Source organism: Topomyia yanbarensis, chromosome 1 (assembly GCF_030247195.1).
Source record: "Topomyia yanbarensis strain Yona2022 chromosome 1, ASM3024719v1, whole genome shotgun sequence".
Lineage (NCBI taxonomy): Eukaryota > Metazoa > Arthropoda > Insecta > Diptera > Culicidae > Topomyia > Topomyia yanbarensis.
The window spans coordinates 14,108,299-14,131,758 of NC_080670.1; the positions used below are offsets into that span (position 1 = coordinate 14,108,299).

Sequence of the window (23,460 nt, forward strand, 5' to 3'; positions counted from 1 at the left end):
GCCACCGAAATATTTCTCGACAAAAATATGATTACGGCGTAAAAGCCAACTGTCAAAATTCATTTTGAATGAAAATTCCGGACAAACGGTAACTCGCCCATCACAGATGTTGGTAGTAGACAAAAGAGAAAAAAATTCTCTTGCAGATAGTACTGTGAACGGTGTTCGGCCAGTAACGGTTTGTCCGGAATTCCCCCTTTAAAGAGAATTTTGACATTTGGCTTTTACGCCGTAATCATTCGTTTGTCGATATTTGTTTATTCGCACCATAGATGGGGTTTATAATCTACGTATTTCCCGTTTCCAACAGATTTCCCTCCAACCGAACTGTGAGAAAATCCCGCCGCCATCACAACGACAATCGTACGATGATTACAATCTTGCCGTCCTGGCCGGTATCGTTTTCAGCTGCTTCGGACTTCTACTGATCGTGCTGGCCTTCCTGCTGTGGAAGTAAGTATACGTAACCATATTGTTTATTAGTAACTAAAAATAGAACTAGTTCGGTTGGGAATCCATGGCCAATCTAATTCATAGTGGAAGCTATATTTCCATTCAAATTGTTTGGTATAGGTTCAAAGCATCTAGCGGTGCGATGGTGTCTTTCTGTTGTGGACACGTAAAAACACGACAACAGAATACTGAAATTCTATTTTCCAGAGCAGGTCGTTTTAAAATACAGAGAACAATCGAGATGACAATAAATTAATACGCTATTAGCTAGCAGCGGATTCCTATCCATGTATTCAGTCCTTAGTGTAATAATTACGATAACTTTTACTACGTGAAATGCATGCATTGCACCGACGCAGCATCACGTCTAATTTGAAAAGTTTTAAAGCGGCTCTCATCGTAATGCTCGTAAAAGAAAGCATCTGTAGATACATTTTCTGGTCCAGGTTTTGAAGCTCCGTCGGTTACGGAACATTCTCTGTGGGCTTGCTTTTACTACCCGTCCAGTTAGTTTCATCTAATACCGACATAAGCCGGAAGCATTAGTTGAGATTGATTGCAATACTTTGCAGTAGCCTGAATAGTCGTAACGTTTCCTAGTCATTCGCGGACGAGAAATGCAGTATGGAGAAAATGTGTGTGAGGAAACCACCCGGTAATGGTCAATTAATGAATTATACGCAGTGCTACACACTGGGTATCCACCGTCCATCGGTCCAGCGCGCACGGGGCGAATTAAAATCCACCGATGATGCTGTTGCACACTACAACGCAGAGTAGTCTCAATTCACTCTCACTCTCGAATCTCTCTATTGCTGCTCTGCGGTAGCCGAGAAAGTGTAGCATTCCTAGACTGCAAACACAGCGAGTGTGTGTGAGTTGAGTGTCCCAGTCCAGTGTTTTAGATATTATTGGCGGAGAAACTTTTCTGCGTAGCAGCGAGGTTTGCTTCCACACTCCAAAACGCTCATGTGTTGCGCGGAAAATTAGAAAATTAACAGCGTGCGCAGCTGCTCTCTGAACGCAATTAAACGAGCACACGCCCAGTGAGGGTGGTTTCTCTGGACTAAATGGTCGGTGTTAAGTCAGACCGGACTAAGTCGCAAAACATAAAAAAATGAGATAATGATAGCTCTGGATAAAGAATATCGTCAGCTACATTCGACCTTTGCCAGATTTGAAATATGTAACAATAAACAAGAATTATGGAAAAAATAAATTTCCAATCATAATGTAAAGGATGCTGCGATTGAAACTTTTAACTCGTTTTTCTCGATATCAATATTTTGTCACTTAGTCCGGTCTGACTTAACACCGAGCAAATTTAAGCTTAAGCAAAATTTACATTAATAACAACTTTCTCTACTAACCTATTTCAATGCCGTTAGAATAAAACAATTTTATATTTTAGCAAAAATCATGTGCTCTCATTCTTCATCAAGCTCCAGTTGCATCAACGAACCCCCCGTCGCACCGATGAAATGGAACCAAATCACAGCAGGCTTTTCGTTCGCTCCCCACACGCGCTCACTCGTTTCGGCTAGATCTGCATTGTACCGTTTCGATTCCACAGTTTCTTGAGAAACAAGAAAAAACTGCACCTTCCTCGGAGTCAGCGCCGCACACATCAAGATTGTGCAATTGCTCAGGTGTGTTGTTGCTGCTGTGGCCCGTGTGTTAGTGAGGAGGAAAAGCAACTTGCGCTTAGTAATACACCTCGACATTTGCCAGTTAGGTCACCCCACCCGCGCGCGCGAATCCACAGCCGCCGATCAAACAAAGGCGTACACAGCGGAGATCTCCAGCGGAAAGTTCAGTTTTGTTTTGCTCGTGCTTTCGCGTAAACGCGTGTTCCTTTTTTTCAACTTTTGAAGTGCAAACGAAAGAAAAAAAATCGCGGAATACGCGATAAAGAGGTTTCGAAACGACATGTTTCGCTGGAAGGCTTGATCCTCAATTCCAGGTGTTTACTGATAGATGCCACTACATGCAAAGGACCTATCGAAAGTGCGATAAGAATGATAACGAAGCAGCGGGCTGCTTATCGAATCTTGGCCGTGCCACATTTTATCAGTGTACAATTAATTTGCGAGAGCTGTGAACGGAAACAGCGAGAAGGCTTTCACAGTCCAACGACTGTTCGGATGAAGGTCTCATGTTTATTGGACAAGTTTTTTTGTGTACCGAAAGGTGAAAATTTCTCAATTGATCAGTATCAATTAGTTATATATCAGTGCGAGGTTGGTTGGCTCGATCGGCACAGAAGCTGGACAGAGACGACGGAGTTATGTTGAAACATTGGTTCGGGTAAGCTAGACGAAATCTTCTGCGTCTTAGAATGGCTAAGTGGATTCGGTACGTGTGTACGTGTTGACGTCTGCCGCACCTAGTAGGCAAAAGCGTACGATAGCTAATGACGATCGTTTAGGGCTGTCGTTTATGGAGAAGTACGTGTTGGCCTAAAGCTAATGTAAATAAGATGCTTGCCTCACGTTATCACCAACTAAATAGTCGGTACGATTGTGGATGCCGGTAGTGAGATTATAGTACAAAATACTTTCTGTCCATAATCGCAATCAGCCATTGTGAATTGATACATGGTGACTGTTTGAGGTAGCGAGTTCTATTAGTGTGACCTTTACGACTCAGATCAGCTGGAATCAGACAGGAACGTGTACCATCTATCACTTATGGTCATATGCGGCGAAGAACTTTATTGTCTATCAAACAGAATCCTTTTATTTCTTCGAAGGTTTACTTTATATCATCATCAACTTTCATTAGCCCACGTGGAAAATAATGTTTGAATTCTCCAATTAAAGTGTATAGTTCAGAAATAAAAAAATACCACCTCCTCATCTTGATTCAGCCGGAATTGGTCAGTTATTTCGGGATAATTGTGTTTATAGCAACAGTACAGTAATTGAGGCTCACATAATTGCTAAAGATAAGGCATATACGAATCTAAATGCATTATTAGAATTACCCCAGTAGATACAAAATAAAGTGACCTGTGGACCCCAACGGTGGTTACGTTGATTAGTTACATCTAAGAATAGACAAGAACTTATCTTTAATCACATTTCTCGTCAAGTGGAAGTCAAATACAGTTTCAACTCTGTTGAAAACACTTTGAAGTCTGGAAACTGGAGTGGTGGCGACCGGAGTTTGTTCTCCTAAAAAGTAGTCGCAGCAGAAAGTTTTGCCTAAGTGCTCGATTACAGGCTTGAAGATCTAGACGTTCGAGAATTTCGCTTGGACTTGTGCGAACACCGCTGGTTGCAACTCCGTTATTGATCGGGACTAGCTGAAATTGCACAGAGAGTCAATAGATGATAATGCCTGTGAGTAACAAACCATCCTTTAACATTCAACACTTGGTAATCCCAAGTTGTTTATTGATCAGTACCGGCGCCGACCAGGCCCGACCGTGGATCGCAATAGGAAAGGGAAGGAATGTTAATCCGGCACTTGCTTTTATTAGAGACCGTATATACTACCGCGCCCTCCACAAGTGTCACGGGAGGAGGGGAATTGTTAGTAAAGATGATAATTGGAAATTATACTGGAGTTCGCGCGAATCAAGATTTTAGGAGTCTCTGGCGCTCGGCCACCAGGAGACTCACTAAGTTCTTAAATTACGTTTTAGGAATATCGTAATGTCGAATAACGAGACAATGTTCGAAATTATACTTATCATTTTAACGGAAGATACGCCTGCAAAAGGAAAAGCAACACAAATTTCGAAGGAAAACAATAAGAGTGGAAATCAAACTGGGGCTACTTACCTTATTATTATCCCTACTACCAGAAAGACAAGCAAGTAGGTTTATCACGAATAGAAAAGAAAAATGATCAGAATTCATTTACTAATTTACTACAAAAGCATAAGAGAGATCGCCCATCGCCTGCCACTGTAATTGAGACCACAAAATGTTCATTGGACAGTTTACTAATTTAGTACAAACAAAACTAGAAACAATAAAAGATGCAGGAGATGAAGTATAGAGTCCGGTTTTTGTCGCTTCTTACGACTTGGAATCAGCAAAAACTAAATTACTAAATTGAAACAACAATGTGCCAAAACCAGAAAATGCAAGAAATAAATTAATGTCAATTAATAACAGTGCATGTGCTACTCGAAACTATATGAAATTATTCAATATAATGAGAAAAAAATCTGTAATGAGCCTGATTTAAGCAAACCAATGAACATTAGAGTGGGACATGGTTATATGAAAAAAATAAAATTTCGCTCCGAGTAACTTTTTGGGTCCCATTTAGCTCCCAGAACAACTCTGCAAATTTTTAGTTCGATCGGTGAAACTATATTTATGCGCCCACTGTTTAAAGTTTACATGGGATTTCGTATGGGGAAAACGTCTTTTGCAAATTAATTCTTCCAAGAGTCACCCGTTACCTCCTAAAACTAAATAGATGTATGATTTTTATAGGAAATTTGTCAAGGAAACAAAGTCTTGAAGACCACGAAACGATCTGATGCTTGTGGAAAAAGTTTTTAAGCAAAAACCGATTGATGCCCTGAAGATTAATGAAAATTTTACTTTTCATAGCATCACTGCTGCTGACGGTCGAATTATATACAAAATCTTTAATTTTCTCTTATTATGTACAAAAGAAGACTTAATTTATCCCTGAAAACACTTGCGAAGTGGCCAGACAGTATAGAAAAATGATTTGGAGACATTAAGAGAAGATCAAAACAAAATTGCATATAATTGGACAACCAACAACAGTGGTGCTAGAAACAATGAATATTTTATCAATCGTCAGAGCATCAATTGGTTTCAGCTTAATAACTTTTTTCCCAAGCGTCAGATCGTTTCGTAGTTTTCGAGACTTTGTTTCTGTGTTAAATTTCCTACAAAAGCCACATTACGGTTTATTTTTAAGAAGCAATGGGCGACTCCTGAAGGAATTATTTTGTGAAAGTTAATTTTCCCATATAAAATCCCATGTAAACTTTAAATAGTGGGCGCAAAAATATAGTTTCAGGGATCAAGCTAAGAATTTGCACAGATGTTCTAGGACCCAAATGGTACCCAAAAAGTTGCTCGGAGCTAGAATCCATTGTTTGTCCCACCCTAATGAACATGACACTAAAACATTTATTCTTCGGGCTGACATGACTGAAAGAAATTGATAACTGGCTTTCGATCCTTCTCGCGAGTTGTCAATTGTAAAACCCTATACATGATTCAAGTGAAGTCATCATTCCACTCAGACAAGATCATGCGTTTTCCCTATGCACATTGTGGATGAGTGCCCTAGTTGGTCAAATAAACACTAAACAAACATAGAAATTAATTTGCTCGGTCCAAAGAAATGTTAGCTCGATTGGCATCACCCAGCGGAGATACAATGCTATCAAATCAATGAACATTTAAAATTACATATGACAAAATATGTGCGGTTTTGGAAATAATAGAATCAAGACTACTACTTATATGCAACAAAATAAGAACGGGAAAAATAGTTGCATAATCAATTGACTCATTTTCGAAGCACTGTTGATGAATCACCTTATAAAAATAGGTGCTAAGGAACGCGGACGAATGCAATAGCTGACCACCATCTCTAGGCGGTCGAGAATTCTAGAGTAATCCACTCTGGTAAACAGTACGTCCGAGGTGAAAAGTGCTCGGGAGCAGTGTCCCTCCGCAAGCTGAGAGTATTGAAGTGTATCTCCTGACACCGTTTTTCGCATCTCGGCAGTTGGAATCTTTTCACTATGTCGAAGAAGCACATGATCCGGCGTTGGACAGCGTCAACCTCGTTCTGATAGTATGGATTCCGAACAGCAGAACAATATTGTCACGTTGAGCGGACCAATAAAGCGATTTAAGACGGTAAACGTCCCTAAAGTTTTTTTGGCTGTCTGGAAAATGAACTCCCGCTGTCTTGATACCTTATCCACAATGTAAGAAGTATATGATTCGAACGTTAGTTCCGAATCTATTAAGACTCCGAGTTCCTTGAAGTGAGAGTGTCCTGGAATGCTTGAGTCGAACAAGAGATCACACCACGTTCTGAAGTTGTTCAATTCATTTTGGAGAAAATGAGAAAATCGGCATCGATTGCATCCCTTTTGCATGTGATACTGACGTAATTAAAATAGAGGAAAAATATTACTAGGCCGAGATGACTTCCCTGCGGAATGCCCGATGTTTTGGAGTTGCCTTCCATCGAAATACGAACGAAACCTGTGAAGAAGTTGTCCGTGAATATCGAGTTTATCTAGCTTGGCCTATTGCGACATCTTTTTTGATTTTGTCGAAGGCCCTGGATAGATCCATGTAAATAGTGTCGGTTTACAGTTCGTCGGCGAATCTACCGAATACTTGCGTTGTGAATGAGAGCAGGTTATGCGTTGTCCATCGTTTGCATAAAACCATGCTGATCGTCTGCGATGTAGTGCTTACAGTGAAAAAATAAGGTCTAAAACAACCCGCTCGAATAGTTTGGAAACGGTACCTAGTGACCGTTTGAGGAATCTCGAATAGCTACAAACTACAATTGTAATGAAACTTCCCTCCCCTACATTGATAGGTTTGACGGTATTGTAAACATAATCAAGCACATTTCTTGCATCGGTTTTAAAGAACCGCTGACAGACAATTGCTTTAAGATGGTTATTGCATTACACCTCGATAGTGGTGCACCAAGGAGACAGAGAGAGCTTATGGGCCTTTTTGTGGTGTTTTATTTCATTCTCTTCACCTGCCCAAACTAGCGATCAACCACCGTGTGGCCGGCTGGCGGGTCGACGTGGATTGGCTTTTGCAGTGGGCCGTGTTTGCAAACACCGTTCCACAACTTAATGGCAGTGCTGGTGGACACGGTCCGAAGTGGGGGTCATTGTATGTCGATTTATCGATCGACTTCATCATCCTGAACGGGTTAATTATAGAAATGTAAAAGTAGAAGCTTATTGGTGGTCGTTTTGTAGTAATTGTAGTTTTTGGTACTAATGTACAATTATTATGTGTTGGTCGTTTGTCTATCTGTGTATGCGTTCGTCTGAGTATTTGTGACAGCTGGGTCGGAGAACTGGCGTATATGATAGATTAGTGAGTAACCCTTCCTAGGATTCGTTGGTCACTTTTCGTGCATCTGATCTTTTTGGGGAGGATCAGATTGTATAAATTAAGGTACAATTAATTTAACGACGCACGTGAATCATTCATTCACGGTCAGCATAGCATGAAAAAATTCTAGCAATCTCGAAACGACAATGCAATTGTCGGTAATAAAAAAAAATTATCATTTGCAGGCATTCAAATTAACTCATGTAGTTTGATTGCAAGTTACAATTGTTTCTTTCTTCTACTTCATTAGTCTGTTTTTGTTGTACTTCTATTAGTTTGGTTTTCCACTACTCATGTATATCAAAAATTATATCGTCATCACTTCTAATTAATCTTTTTTCCTCTATTCGACATGTTGTTTTTCCCCTTTTATTACTATATCTTAAATTAGATTCATACTAACACTCACACAATAATGTGCATATTCTCTCATATACACTCACAATCTCTCATTCCAATCGTACAAACACTCGTGGCATTCGCGATAACGCAAACCTGGTGACAAACGCGAACATGCTATTGCAATCAACCACACATACTTACGCCGGCGATCTCGCCAACATTAAAACACCCCGGTAATTAAGTGCACGTTTTAGCATCTATAAATTTACAAACGCGGTCTCAAGCATCAACCCGCCGCACGCACGATCATAAATCCATCACGTCCGGAAGTTTCTACCCTCGGTTCTAAAAGCCTTGACTTCAGTTGAACCAGTTGAAAAATTGACGCTCATATCCACTAAATAACACTCTCCATGGCGATATGGCCGGGGCATCTCACTCTTTCTAGCATTCAGCGTGTTAACATACAAACGCTTAAGACCGCGATCATCCGCGCATACCAAAACCCTCGGTCTCGCAAACATGAAAATACTCCGGTGATTAGGTGAATGTTTTAGCACTAATTAAATTGTAAGCGCGGTTTGAAGCGGGAATCTACTAACGCCCATTTTCCGGAAATCTTCCTTCGGTCTTAGCATCCTAGTTCCTTCAGTTGTATAAATAAAAAATAACGCTCATACTCAATAGACACTTTCTTCCATGGCGATGTGACCGGGAACTCTAGTGATATGGAGAAACTGACTCTCTCCTAGCATCTTTACCATAGCTTGGCTTAGCTTAGGTAGACTGCCCGTAGTTGCACTTCGTGATTGACCGAATGAGTGAAAATACATAATGAACCAAAAAATGATGCTTGATGGGAGCCAATCATTCCGACTGTGTATGTCTCACTGACTCAAAACTTTTATAAAGATGATCAAAAGCGAAGCCCGCCACGACCAATGCTGTTCTTTCGAGGAAGGGAAGGAATTTTAGCTCGACATAGTAACATACAAACACTCGAGCCCTTCGTGATAATACACGCGATCGTGAAGACCCCACGCCCGCACATATTTGAATCGTACAATGAATATCTCATTCATTATCACGACCCGCTGCAATTGGCCTTAAGCAGTGTTTTAGTGGGTGACTTTTTCGTTTCGTCTGCAATTGTAGTGTGTGATTCTGACAGGGAGCCCCTCCGAGAGCGTAGCTCTACAGCTCCAGTACGACAACTAGCGAAAAAAATAGTAAACCGTCTTTTGAGATGAGACTATGCAATAAACAACCTGGCTTTTTCACTCTCAAAGGAATAATGAACTCTACTGATACAGGGTGTCCCACATCAAATTGCATCACGGAAAAAACGCTGTAGAAAATTACCTTGTGGACCGATCATATTCAAACTGTAAGACCAATAAAATATAACCCAGCTTTTGGCATATTTATTTCATTCAACTTCAATACCATAACCGTACGCTCGCACCTTACGCTTAACTCCATTCATTGGACATCTGGCTGCAGCTTCTTCTCTACGGAAAACCATTTTTTGCTTCATGTTTTCCTCAGATTTGATCTCCTTGGGATGCTTCCGTAGTGCCTGCTTCATACTTGCCCAGTATTTTTCGATGGGCCTTAGTTCCGGTTCGTTGGGGGGGGGGAGGGGTTGGTCCGTGTCCTTGGGTGCCACAGTGACCTCGTTAACTTCGTACCACTCCAGGATTACATTTGAATAATGGCATGAAGCTAGATCCGGATATCGTAGGGCCCTCTTCAACAGAGGAAGCAAACGCTTCTGTAGACACTCCTTGAGGTAGATTTCCCCGTTTACAGTCCCGGTAGTCACGAACGGCGCACTCCGTGTGCCACAAGAGCAGATCGCTTGCGAAATCATGTATTTATTGGTGAACTTTGAAAGGTTCTGCTTGCTTACTTCTTGCGGAACATCAAACTTGTGCTGGGCGGCGATGAAGAACAGTAGCCCCGAAAGCTACCAGAAGTCCACCTTGACGTAAATCTCATCATCCATGAGGAGACAATGGGGCTTCGTCAGCATCTGCAGTTTCCGAGTCCGTGCCTTTCCCATCGTATTTTGCCGTTCGTAATGATTTGGAGCCTTCTGTACTTAGTACGTATGCAGTCCCTCTCCGTTCTTGGCTTTCTGAACGAAAGCCTTGGACAGATTTAACTTTTTGACCACATTCCTGACCGAAGCATTGGGATTCCGCTTAAACGCTTGTGATCCTGATCACTAATAAAACACACAATCTGTTCGCATTTCTCCCTCAGTTCGATGCTCAGAGTTTGATAGTAGCGTTTAATCCACGACTCACTGTTGACTGCACGATTCCGAGTTGTTTTCCGGTGTTCCAATGAGAATTGAGGATGTTTGGGGTGCTTGCACAAAATCGTTGCTTTTCGGGTGACGCCATTTTTTTCAATTTTCGAAAACTTACGGTGATACTCTAAACTACTTCTACCCAAATTTTCAAGAGAAAATACCCAATGGGTTATTTTCTATAGCGTTTTTGCCGTGATGCAATCTGATGTGGGACACCCCTCAAGGTACTCTCCCGTGTTCTGTTTAGCAGACTGTGTCCGTTGGATGATTTTTTTTCGACGAATTTTAAAAGGATTTTCGAGAAGAACGATTAACGATGGATCAGAGATTTATGCTACAACAAATCCTGGATTAATTCCGGGAAAACAGTTTGCGAACTCTCCATCTGTTCGTGGATTTCGATGCAACGTACGATTCAGTGAAATGAAACGAACTGTGCCAGATAATGTTTGAAAATGGCTTTCCAATAAAACTGATTGAGTTGAATTGGCCGAAATCAAACGTAAAATTAGTGGGAGAGGGATTCTACGCGTTAGTGATGTTAGAAGGAGTTAAGCAGAGCGATGCCCTCTCACACTAATAGATTGGTCAACATAGTGCTCGAAGATCTCACATGTTTCTTGGTTTCGAGAGCATCGGACTGACTATAAAGTCAAAGCACGTCGTAGCAGGTACAGAGCGAGGCACTCTGAACGGGGCTGGTTCCGAGGTGAAAATGCGTAGCCTAAAGTTGCGCTGATATTTCCTGTAACTCTGTACCATTAGGAATAGGCATTAAAGGAAGCAGATTACTCTTGGTGTGTTTGAGAGAAGAGTTCTGCGTTCAATATTCGGTGGCATGGTAGAAAATGGGGAATAGCGCAGACTCATGAACTACGAGTTGTACCAGGTATACAAACATACTGACATCGAAACGCTCATGAAAACGGCAGACTACAGAGGGATGGACATGTGGCACGGATGCCGAAAGAGATATCAGCCGTAATTATTCTCAGAACTGGGAAGACTTTAGAGCGACCACGCTATGTGCAATCGAAGAAGATGCGCGTACCGTGGGCGTTCAAGAAGAATAGATTATTGGAAGCACACGGATTGCTTGGCCACGATGATGATGATGAAACTACAAAATAAGTCAGGATAAGCGTTCCTAGGTACACACTAAATTAGTACTCGAAAGTCAAACTCAAAATTAGTCAAAGTAAACAATAACTGAGACTCTGCCAAGGGCGCCAGCAGACCACGCTATAGCCCCGGTTTTAGCATTCATTTTCAAGTAATGGCCAATGTTCCGATTTGTAACTGGTAAACCTCTCAATAAAACTGTACAGTGTCTCAATAGCCCTACCGATTACCAAAACTGGTTACGACGATAATTACCTTTATCTACTCCGCAATAAACCTACGATTTGATTAAAACCCATTCGTCGTAATTCCAGGAAATGTTTCCACGCTGCCTACTACTACCTGGACGATCCACCGACCTCGCAGAGTGGCAACACGGCCGGTCTGATCGATTGGGAAGCTCCCTGCGAAGTGGGCGGTGAAGTGCGAGGTTCCGTACCGGTGACGGAGTTTGCGAAACATGTAGCCTCACTGCATGTCGACGGTGACATCGGATTCAGCAAGGAGTACGAAGCCATCCAGGGGGAAGCACTGAACGATGAGTACCCATCGGAACACTCGCAGCATCCGGATAACAAGGGGAAGAATCGTTACCTGAATGTGATTGCTTGTAAGTTGATTTTTGTGAGTAGTTGTGCAGTTTTTGTTAAATTCTGTTTTGCTTAACCTCTAGATGATCACAGTAGAGTTCACCTGCGACAGGTTCCCGGCCAGAAGAAACACTTGGACTACATAAATGCTAACTTTATTGACGGTTATCAGAGATCGCGTGCCTTCATTGGCACGCAAGGTCCTTTACCGGGGACATTCGACTGCTTCTGGCGGATGATTTGGGAACAACGGGTTGCCATCATCGTTATGATCACGAATCTGGTGGAACGAGGTCGGCGAAAGTGTGACATGTACTGGCCAAAGGATGGATCGGAGATGTACGGCGTAATTCAGGTTCGCCTGATTCGGGAAGATGTTATGGCTACCTACACGGTGAGGACGTTCCAGATGAAACATACTAAGTTGAAGAAAAAGAAGGCATCACAGATGGAGAAGCTGGTTTATCAGTATCACTACACTAACTGGCCGGACCACGGTACACCGGATCATCCGTTGCCGGTTATAAATTTTGTGAAGAAATCCACCGCTGCCAATCCGTCGGATGCAGGTCCGATTGTGGTTCACTGTAGCGCCGGTGTTGGCCGAACCGGAACCTATATAGTACTGGACGCGATGCTGAAGCAAATCGAGAGCAAGGGAATGTTGAATGTTTTTGGCTTTCTTAGGTTTATAAGGGCACAGCGGAACTATCTGGTCCAGACGGAGGAACAGTACATCTTTATCCATGACGCCCTCGTGGAAGCCATTGACAGTGGGGAGACGAACATTAAGATAGATGCCATCGGAGGACTTGTCAACCATATCGAGTACATTGATAGTCAATATAAGGTGGGTTATGTGAGTAGTTCTGTTTGTAATTATGATTTAACACCTTCCGTTTACAGCTCATCACCAGCTACCAGCCGAAAGATATTAACCTGACCTCGGCACTGAAGCCGGTGAATGTCATCAAGAACCGCAGTTCGCTGGTTCCGCTGGAGGGAAGCCGAGTTCATCTGACGCCTAAGCCGGGTGTCGAAGGCAGTGACTACATCAACGCAACATGGCTGCACGGTTTCCGTCGGTTACGGGACTTTGTTGTGACCCAGCATCCGTTGCTCGATACCTTCAAAGACTTGTGGCAGATGGTATGGGATCACAACGCACAGACCGTGGTGCTGTTGTCGTCTGCTGACAATATGGTAATTTTTTTTTATTATCATGGTCAGTTTCAAATTTTCATTCCGCGCTTGTAGTCTTTTCTCCAGTTTTGGCCAAACGAATTGGAACCGCTCGAAAGTGATTACTACCGAATTCGAATGGTATCCGAGGCAACTGAGAACAACTACATCGTGCGAAACTTCGTTATCCAATCGATTCAGGACGACTATGAACTAAGCGTGCGGATGTTTGAGAATCCCATGTGGCCCGATATGGCCAATCCGAGATCGATATACGACTTTGCAGTCCGGGTTCACGAACGGTGTGCAGAGTATCGAAACGGGCCGATTGTGGTCATTGATAGGTGAGTTAATAATTTGTTTTATCACGTGAATGATTCGGAAATTGCTCTACTCACCTCTTCACAGGTACGGTGGTTTCCAAGCGTGCCAGTTTTGCTGCATCAGCTCGCTCGCAATGCAGCTGGAGTACGACCAGACGGCAAACGTCTATACGTACGCGAAATTGTACCACAACAAACGGCCCGGTATCTGGAGTTCATACGAGGACATACGACAGATCTATCGGATACTGTCCTACATGCCCAAGGAGTTGGGTTTGCTCAAGTGCACCGAACTGCGGACAGAGTTCGACGATGCGGCCATAATGACGGCGACGCCCGATTTGTACAGTAAGATTTGTAGCAACGGTAGTATTAATGCCCATCTCAACAATGCCGGTACGGGGGCGGGAAACGGCGGAACCGGCGATGGGGGTCAAACGGGAAACGGGATGAATGGGGCGCCAGTGGCTGGGAACGGAACTGGCCAGACTGCACAGACCACAATCCAAAACGGGGGCACGGTGATTGTGAAGATGAACGGCGAGGACAACGACGAGCTGTCGGTGGTGGTAGCCACCAGCAACCATCTGAACTTGGATCACAATCAGACGTAAATTGGGGGGGACGCATGGGGCAGGGATTCTAGAACGACACTCATAGGATTAACCGGAAAGCGCCGAGATAATAGTCATGTCGTTAGTTTTACGCAGTGCTGTGTTTGGCAGTCATGTTTTTACGAATAGTAACTACTAATATTACGCAGAAAATAGGGGTGGGGAACTCGAGTTAGGCAGAATAGTATTTATTAAAAAAAAAAAAGAAATTGTGACGCAAATGTTGGGGTGGGACAGAGCAGAAAAAGATGATGAAAAAATTCGACACTAATTTTGATAGTCATGTCCGACTAGTTTAAAAGATCAATTTTTTTTATTTAGAAATATTTTAGCGAGTAATTCGGGTTTAAATCACTAATTTGGAAACGGGTGTTCGCCGAATGGTATGAGCTGAATCTTTCTGTTGTACATAAAACGCTATTTTCCTGTTTCACGTATAAAGTTCATTAATATCCAACGAAAATTCTACGAAATAGCTGTTACAATGTGACGTCGTCATTGTCATGAATATTCACGAGAAAACAAGTACGAATCTTAACGTCATTCTCTGATCCCTGTTTAATTCCACGCAAGCATTGTTTACCCCAGCGTTCGAACGCCACAAACAAGCTTTTGAGGTTGGTGTTCCGACTGTGAAACGTGGACTGGATTGTGAATTTTCAGTCACGACCAGAGTTAAAAATAATCGAAGCTCTTTTTTGACGACTGATAATGAACCTGATGCGACTCGCGGTGAATAGAAAAAATATTCATTCAAATATCTATGCTATTCATTCAGTTGAATATCGTACAATATATTCATTTCGCTAATTATTTAGGAAAATGTTTTCAAATGCCGGTAAAGCATATAAAACAACAATCATCATCGCTTACATTGTGCCACGGCCTACTTTGATGCGTTGTTGTGCAGTCGCTTCGTGTAATAATCGGAGATGAATGAAAGTCTGCATGGATGAATGGGCGGTTTGTTCGTTTGACGTTTTCAGCTGCGTCACTGAATATTGAAAATGAATGCGGCTGAATATGATCAATTTTCATTCAATGAATTTGAATATTTTTAACTCTAGTCACGACTAAAAATTCTGCGTTTCTTCGCGTGCCTCAAGTTCTTCCTAGTGAGTGGATTGTAAAAGATGGAGAGCAATTGCAATGGCCACTAGAGAACCATTCCGGTGATGCCATAACTGATAACACTGACTGGTGGCGTATAAAGATCAAATTGAAACCGCTTTGCAACGATGTAACTAATTTACTTTTTCTGTTTAAAGTTGTTGCTTACTGCTTCGAGGTTGGAAATAATTCTGACTCAAATTACTGCTTGGCAACGCAAATTTGAATGCTTTCTAGAATGATACGCTAAGTGGCTTGTTGTTACTACTAATGCATGAACAAAGAATGTGCAGCCATGGCACTTGTCTTCAATGGGAATTGAAATTTAGTGGTTGCCTGATACGGCGATAGGACATAACCATTAATTTTGCAACGCTTATGGTAAGCTTATTCCATCCACACTAATCAACGAACAGATCCAGTAGTGATCGGAGGCGAACGCAATCATCGATATCACGCTACATCTGCAGATAGTCAGCGTACGCGAGTCTGTACTCTGGACCAAGTAACAACATTGCATCATTGAAGTACAATTCGAACAATAGTCGGCTGAGGTTACTACCATGCGGTACTCCAGATGGGTTGGTGAAAAACGACGAAGTTCTTGACTCGAGCTCAACATCCCTCTGTAGTTAATGACATTACACTTGTCTTCTTTTTTATGAACAGGAACCACGAATGACTGCTTCCAAATCGCACGAAATTTTGAATCAGTGAACTGTGGATCTTCTGCTCAGCGGTTTCGCAAGGGCACCAATATTGCGGCAAAGCACGACAGAAGGAATGCCGGAAGGAACATTTAATAGTGCTAAAGGCAATTCGGATGAGTGAACCGATTGCGTTGCAAATATCGACAAAAAAAGAGTAGCAAACGATTCGCATTTCTCTCCGACTATTGATAATTTCACATCGTGGGGTAAAACGTTCGTTGGAATTGTGGAAAACTTTCTCTTACAGTTCGCGTAATTCCAAAATGTTTTAGGGCTTCGTTTCGATCTTGTTTACACCCGCAAAACGTACGATTTATATAGCAAGGAATTCAGCTAACGACACTCATTACATACAAAATGAAAGCTGCCTTTGTTTTCAGGTGAGGGGCAGTATCGTAGCCTGCGATGGGAAGCGTTAAGTTTTAATTTTATTTTCTTAGAAGAGACGTGCTCGATACAAGGATGACAGCAGGACTACGGACCGGTACGTTAGAATCCATCGAATTATTCAACACATTATACAAAACGTTTCCATCATCGTCAGAATTCTGTCCGTCCAAAAGAACCACCGAAATGATTCGTGACAGAGTATCCAAAAGTGTATCGACATCGATTGTATTAAAGCCCAACGGCAACAGCTCGCATTCGGTATTATCAAGGGATGGTTCACGTACATCTTATACTAGAAATGATAAGCCAATAACCAACGGCGGATGATGATCATCATCACGGGCAGCAGCGGCGAAACAGAATACATTACATCAACGGGCACATCCAGTGAGCAAAAGATCAAGTCAAGTGTGCGCTCTAAATGATTATATATGCGATTGGCCTAATGCAAATAAGGAAAATCCATACTATCCAATAGTAAGGAGCCAGCCGCAGATAGGACCACTGAGTCACAGGGACGATTTCTATCGTTAACCATGATCCAGGATATCCCATGCTGGTTATAGTCACCGCAAACTAGCACATGATCTGTGTCGGATCCATTTTCACAAAATTTCTTGGATCGATTCAATATGCACATTTAGTATGTCGGTATCCTTGCTCTTGCCGGGAGGAACATAAATGGCACATAATAATAGTCGTTTGGATCCAATGATCATCTGGTAATATTCACATTTGAACGGATAAGCTCATTATTCACAGCAAGCAGCATGCCCCAAAGCTCGCTTTGTTTCTATATTTCGTATTCCATTCGCAGCGGTATACGCCGTAGTTGCTTCCAAAAAACTGTGACAATTTGATAGCTGTTGATCAAAATGATGACATCTAAGTTGAGTGTATTACAATAAAAATCGTCGATCGTAGTGAGCAGTCCTCGAACGTTTTGATAGTATACCCAGTGGTGACATCAGGTCCGAAATAACAAACAACACAAAGTTACTCGTCTTTGGTGGAAACCCTAGGGTTCCCACCATCCACAGAAAGTCGCCAAAAATAATTATTACGGATGAAGTAAACCTTAGAAAAAGCCTTATATATTTGTCAGGATGAAGAGGTTGCGATAGCTGAGGAGTGTGCTTTATTTTTTGAATAGTCGACGAATTTACTACATAAAATTGCTTCCGGTCAAGTAGAAGCATCAAGAGCAAATTCCTTCAATTTTAAAGGACACATACGTTAAATTGTTTATATCTACATCTCCGAACCATTGGCGAAAAACTGCCCACATACAGAGAGGCAACTTCTGCTATGTTAAGCTTCATGTTCATCCTCACGAATCGATGATTTTACCGGACATTTCGAAAAGTCAACAGCAACACAGCTTGACCGGACCGAGGCATAAACTGGCTTTTCATTGTCACCCATTGTTCACGTTTCACACCAATTTGATTGCATGCCCTACTATTGCAGTGGAGCAATTTTTAGCTGCTGGATTGAACAAGATGAGAAATCCGACTGATCTGTCAAAATCAAAAATGAACCAAATGAATCATTCTCCATGGATTAATTTAGCTGATAAACGACGCTATCGTATCGAACGTTGCCATTCAACACTCCGATGTAGCGATGGCTCGTGCAGGGAATTCGATGTACCACTGTGTTGTCTCTAGAAGAGCAGCCATGTAAAACACATTTCCTTTCCACTTGCAAGCGCACTTCAAATGAACGGTTTATCGTAAAGCTGCCTCGGAAAAAGTATGTCAACTAGATTGATGATTGCCGTGATTTAGCTTTGAAACGATTCCTGCTGCTAGAAACAGCGTGTCGCGATGCGTTATCCGCCAATTGACAGCGATGATCGCCCGAAGTTGTTTCCCAGTGCACAAATGGTGCCCTGGCTCGGATGAGTTTCGCAGCGTATTCCATCGCGAAAAGAAGTTGTCTCGGTATGAGTATGTCACCAACGAAGCAATAAAAGTACGTATATTAACGTGAGGTCCGAATAACGAACTGTTTCTCATCAACATCAACGACTGTCAACGACCAGCGACCAAAGGGATCATCTAATCTGAGATTGCAAGATTCTTCGATCCACTGGGATTGTTCTCGCCGACGATGGTTATCGCTAAGTTTCTGATGCAGTATTTCTGGAAAACAAACAGGATAAGATGTCATTATGGATGAATGATTCCGACAAGAATGGCGACTGTTTAAAAACTTGCTGTCTCACATAAATCTCATCGCGGTACCATATTTTCTTATACCGTTTCCTACAAACTACTTTTCTGATGCTTCTGTACAGTTCCACCATCTAAGTCATGAGTTATTGATTAGTCAAGCAGATTCATTTGCTTCGCAGAACGATTTGAAACACGTCGTCGAATGTAATGACATTTTATACAGCATCCCAGCAGATATAGATAATGACACCATTAAAGTTATAGCTACAATAGCTGGCACCGCGTACTAATGCTGGCATTATCAAACAACACGTTTCAAAATACGGAGAAATGGGTACCGTTAATGAAGATACGTAGAGGAACTTCTTCCCAGGCAACCACGTTCGTTTGCCAAAACCTATCCAATTCAAATTATTTCAGTGAACTTTGACCACGCACCCAGAGCAGATTCCTATGTGCCAACTCTGTGATCAGCCACTATACCACGGAAAGCCTTGCGTAGAGGCTTCTAAGCAAATCCCATCGATTACGACCAACAATAGTACACAGTCGTCATATGCTAAACCACAACCGGTTGCTAAACCACTGAAGACCGGGCAGTAACAAACACTAACACTAGCAACGATCGGGCTCAGTACCACTAAACCAAATGCAATAACAAAACTCCAAACCAACAACCAACGTCACCAATAAAGTGATCCGAAAGCACAAGCAACAAAAAGGAACATAATGCAGTACTGATGACGACATGGACATGAACGAAAACGCGAGAGAAGGCAGACCAAATGATCCCCAAATTGCGGCGGACCACGCAACTAATGTTCCTCTACCGAGAAAGAGAATTTCGTTTTGAAATGCCACCGAGGTGCCATTTCAAAACGAGTTTTATTTCTTACACGCATTGAAAACTTTTCTTGTCAGTTCTCAGTGATTATGTTGCGTAAAAAGCTGTATAGATGATTGTCTAAGCAACTATTTTTCTCTATAACTTCTATTTACAAAAAAAATATCTTCAAAAGTCTAGTTTCGTTTGTAAACAGCTCACTGGAATACGCGAATTAATAATTATCCTAAATTACTGAGCATGTTGAATAACGTACCTTAAATCAGTACACGCTTCTTTCTCCCAGTTTATCCAGAGCAAATAGGAGGCTCCTTTTTACTCCTGTTTGCTAACAGAACAAGAGAATTCAGGTGCAGTTTTCTCCCTGTTTGCTCCGGAGTACTTTCAGTTTCTCCTGATACTGGAACAAACCTAATGGCAATCCACATTGTTCGACTACAAATGTTGGCAGTGTTTGACAGTTCTCTCAGTGCCGCTACGGTAGGGGGGTCTTTGAAAGCTTATCGAGTGCATGTGTATTGTACTTCCATCGTTCCCCTTCTCATTATGGCGAACACCCGAAAAAGCTCTAGTCGAAATTGGAAAAGCAAGCATACACAATTAATCGGTTACTATCACATAAGTAAAATTATAATTTGTTTCGTTTGTTTAAGTAGGGGAGAATATGAACTATCTAGTATGTGATTCCAGTGATTTAAGGTTAGAACTAGCCTTCGCGTACATCTTTCCGTCGAAATAGAGTTATTAAAAGTTAAACAAGTTTCAACAAAAGAAGGCGATGCTAATGGTACGAGCGTAGAGTAAAGTTTGGCTGAATCAGAAAAAAAGACTGGTTTTCTATGTTTTGTTTTTAAATTATACCAATATACTATTGGAAAGCACAAACACCTTAGGCAAGAAAACACTCGAGTGAACCATTGAAAACAAAAATCGTTGAACGCAACTAAAACTCATATAGTTAAAATGTATGTGAAAAAATAGGAAATTTTTAGGTCTGTGCCAAACCGACTTTTTCAACCTAGATCGCACAAGTACACTTTCCATCATTCGCATCTGGTGTAGGTTGATCGGGAAATAAATGCCATTTCCATTCAGAGTCCTTTGTGCACATTTCACCGAAGAATTAGTCGAAATTAGGAGCGCAAATTTTGCGTTGCATCTGTTGCCATCATTTCGCAATCAGCCGCTATCACTAAAGTCTGGTAAGGACAGAGAACAAGGTAACCTGGCATGAAGATTGTCCCAATTCAACTCGCAGAACTATGGTTGAAAAATAAAGCTTGTTTCGATGCGCTATGATCGCGAAAGCGGCAAACCGTAAGAAAAACAAATGCACGCAACAGATACCGTACTACGTCTATCAAAACCATAACTGACACATTCACAAAAACACACATTCATAAACGTGTAAATTTACCGTTCCTTCTAATTCCTATAGGAAACAATAATAAATAACACAACCATAAAAAAAACAAACGAACAACAATAAAAACTAACTAAAACACGATAGGTGACATAGAACTCGTACTAGTTAAAATTCGTCGCAACTTCGAGCAAAAGTTATAAAATAAAATCTTTAAAAATGATGAAACCAACAACTAAATGGTAGTTGAAATATATCCACTATTATTTCTACAAACACTAGTGTTTAGAAACTAGCGCCGGAGCAGATAACCAGATACGAAGGAAAAGATTTTATAAATCTTATGAGATATTCTCATGTTTTATTATGATTATTATCATCATCAAACACCTATACTTTTACACCTATCTTAGATGGTTTAAGCATTTATTAGTTCTTCCACGCATATTGTTTTCTGCTATGTATTTCTGGAAAAGCCAGACGATGGGTTTATTGACTGAGAAAACTGTCGTTGGCCTATATAGTTAGTTTACGGTGTGATAAGAAGCGGAAACACCTACCAAGCGCAAGTGGAATTAGCAATCGAGAGAAAATAAAATGTAATCAGATTATTCTAGCAAGTAAGGCAAGCGATGGAAAGGGGTTTTGAGGCGGAGAAGAATTGGGAAAGGGATAAGGGAAGAGACGACTCATAAATAAACAAACACACACACATAGCCCCCAGTGAGTGGGGTTTTACCTTAAGGATATTAGTGTAGATGGGAAAATAAGAATGGGCGCGAAAGTTATTGAAGCAGACAAGAAAAACGATGGTAAACAAAAATGCAACATGAAGAAAATAAAGTAAATGTAAAATTTTATGTGAAATTATCGCAACCACGGGGGAAAAGGTTATTTTTTCGAAATCCCTACTACCAGCATTTAACTATTTTCTATATGTCAAGTTATCAGTGAAACTCACCTTACTAAACGTACTTATCACCTAGGGGCAGATCGCTCTAGGAATGTACAACAAATTTGCATCAAATTAGAAAAAATGCATCGAAATTCTTGCATTTGCACTCACTCGCAGAAAAATTTGTTTAACAAACGTCCTTCGCTGATCAATTTTGTTCGACGTTTTGTTAACAAGCATTTAATTTCGTTGGTTTTTAAAAATCCCTTTAGTTGTCAAGTCACCATACACCTGGATATCATTCATTCTTCGGTCAACCTGGATTGTGTAACATTGAAAGAAAAAATATAAGATCAAGTTTGTTCACTTCGAATAGTAGAATAAAACTGAACTATTTACTTCAACAACTGAATTTTATGGTTTTCGAAGAGTAGACACATTGTTACATGGTCATCCGAGCTAAATTGTACAATTTAGCAAGTTTTCTTATGTGGTAGATCAGTTCCATTACTGAAAACGTCGAAAAGCTGTTGCTGTACGACCTTCAACTCGGCAGCTAGTTTTTCGATTTTGTTTCTGACACGTTGGTTCTGCTGTTTTAAAGATTCTTTCGATTTTCTTGCTTCAATTAATTTCCGACAAGTTAACCAATACGAAATATGTGAAAAACGAGAATTCGTTTCGAAAGTTTTACATACCAACATCACAAGGACACCGAATGAGCAATGGCTTAGGAGTAGCAGATTTCATTTTATCGCTTGCTTCTCCGGATACGCAAAAACAAGCCTCATCGAAGATGTCTTGTAAGCTAAAATAAACAAATGAAAATGTGGCGAATACGGATGACATTACTTATTGTAGTACACACGTATTTTTTTCCTCCTGAGTTCAATATATCCGGATGATTTTCGGAACAAGCAGCGACTTTTCTTTCACCCTTGTTTGCTGAAATGAATACAATAACATGTATGACAAAAGCCACTAATTATTTGTGAAATACGTCGCCCGTTTCTATCGGATCTTGTACATACGAAGGATAGCAGCTGAATGAAGAGATTTTCCTCTCGCAAAGAATGCATGTTCAATCCATCTGTTCGCAAAGCCGATAACCATGTTGCGCTTCGTGCATATGCTACTGAAATTCCAATAAAAATAAAATTAGTTCACGTTTAATTAAAACGGCGCAAATTGTGAAATGACACCCGGTCCGGATTTCCGCTTAAATCGACAATTAGGTACGCAGCACCACAAGGATTGAAATTTTTCTTCATTAGCTCGTAGCGAAATATTCGTAAGCACTGCTCCGACTAAGCAAAAAAATACATAACCTACATTTTGTCAGAGTTGCCAGCGCTATGTGCCCTTTAGTAGTTTTAATCTTTAATCTTCATTTCGCCGGCAACACAACTCGTCAGTGACACTCCACCCCGGTGACCAATAAGCATGCAAAATGCGTATTAACGGCCACCTGATAAGCATTTAAGTCGCTTTAATTGATTTTTAAAAGTCGCTTTTGGCAAGAGAAACGGCTACATTACTGTTGTGCCATGAAAATGCTTTTTTAATGCTGTTGTTTGAACTCGAGTCGACTGTTTCCAATGTTAGGTGTATGGTTTTGCAGTCAAATTAGACTGCAAAGCCATACACCTAAATTAATGCTGTTGTGCATTTATTGACCAGAAGTGCGAATGATATGCTATTTTACTGCATACACTAATGTTTGTTGGCTACCTGGTCAGTTGTGCCAACATTTTTAACGATCGGCGAATCTCACATCAGCTCCGGTTTCCGCCACGTATTCCTTACTGTTCTTTTCCTGGTTATCTAGCTTCGCTACAGGGCGTTCTTACTTTATATTTTTCGGGCAATTCATTGCGTCCGGGTTTTCCGCAAGAATGACACTAAAGAGGAAC

General features: G+C 41.3%; 1 protein-coding gene across 11 annotated transcripts in view; it reads left to right on the forward strand.

Moving 5' to 3' along the window:
- The window catches only part of LOC131676931 (tyrosine-protein phosphatase 99A), a 40,010-nt gene extending 18,482 nt beyond the window's left edge, over window positions 1–21,528 (forward strand). For all 11 annotated transcript variants that reach the window (XM_058956334.1, XM_058956335.1, XM_058956336.1 and 8 more), the window contains exons 6-11: window positions 311–453; window positions 11,661–11,956; window positions 12,020–12,786; window positions 12,843–13,139; window positions 13,194–13,462; window positions 13,527–21,528. In XM_058956334.1, coding sequence (XP_058812317.1) covers window positions 311–453; window positions 11,661–11,956; window positions 12,020–12,786; window positions 12,843–13,139; window positions 13,194–13,462; window positions 13,527–14,055 — 2,301 coding nt within the window. In that variant the 3' untranslated portion in view covers window positions 14,056–21,528. The remainder of the gene's footprint in view (window positions 1–310; window positions 454–11,660; window positions 11,957–12,019; window positions 12,787–12,842; window positions 13,140–13,193; window positions 13,463–13,526) is intronic.
- The last annotated feature ends 1,932 nt before the right edge of the window (window positions 21,529–23,460 follow it).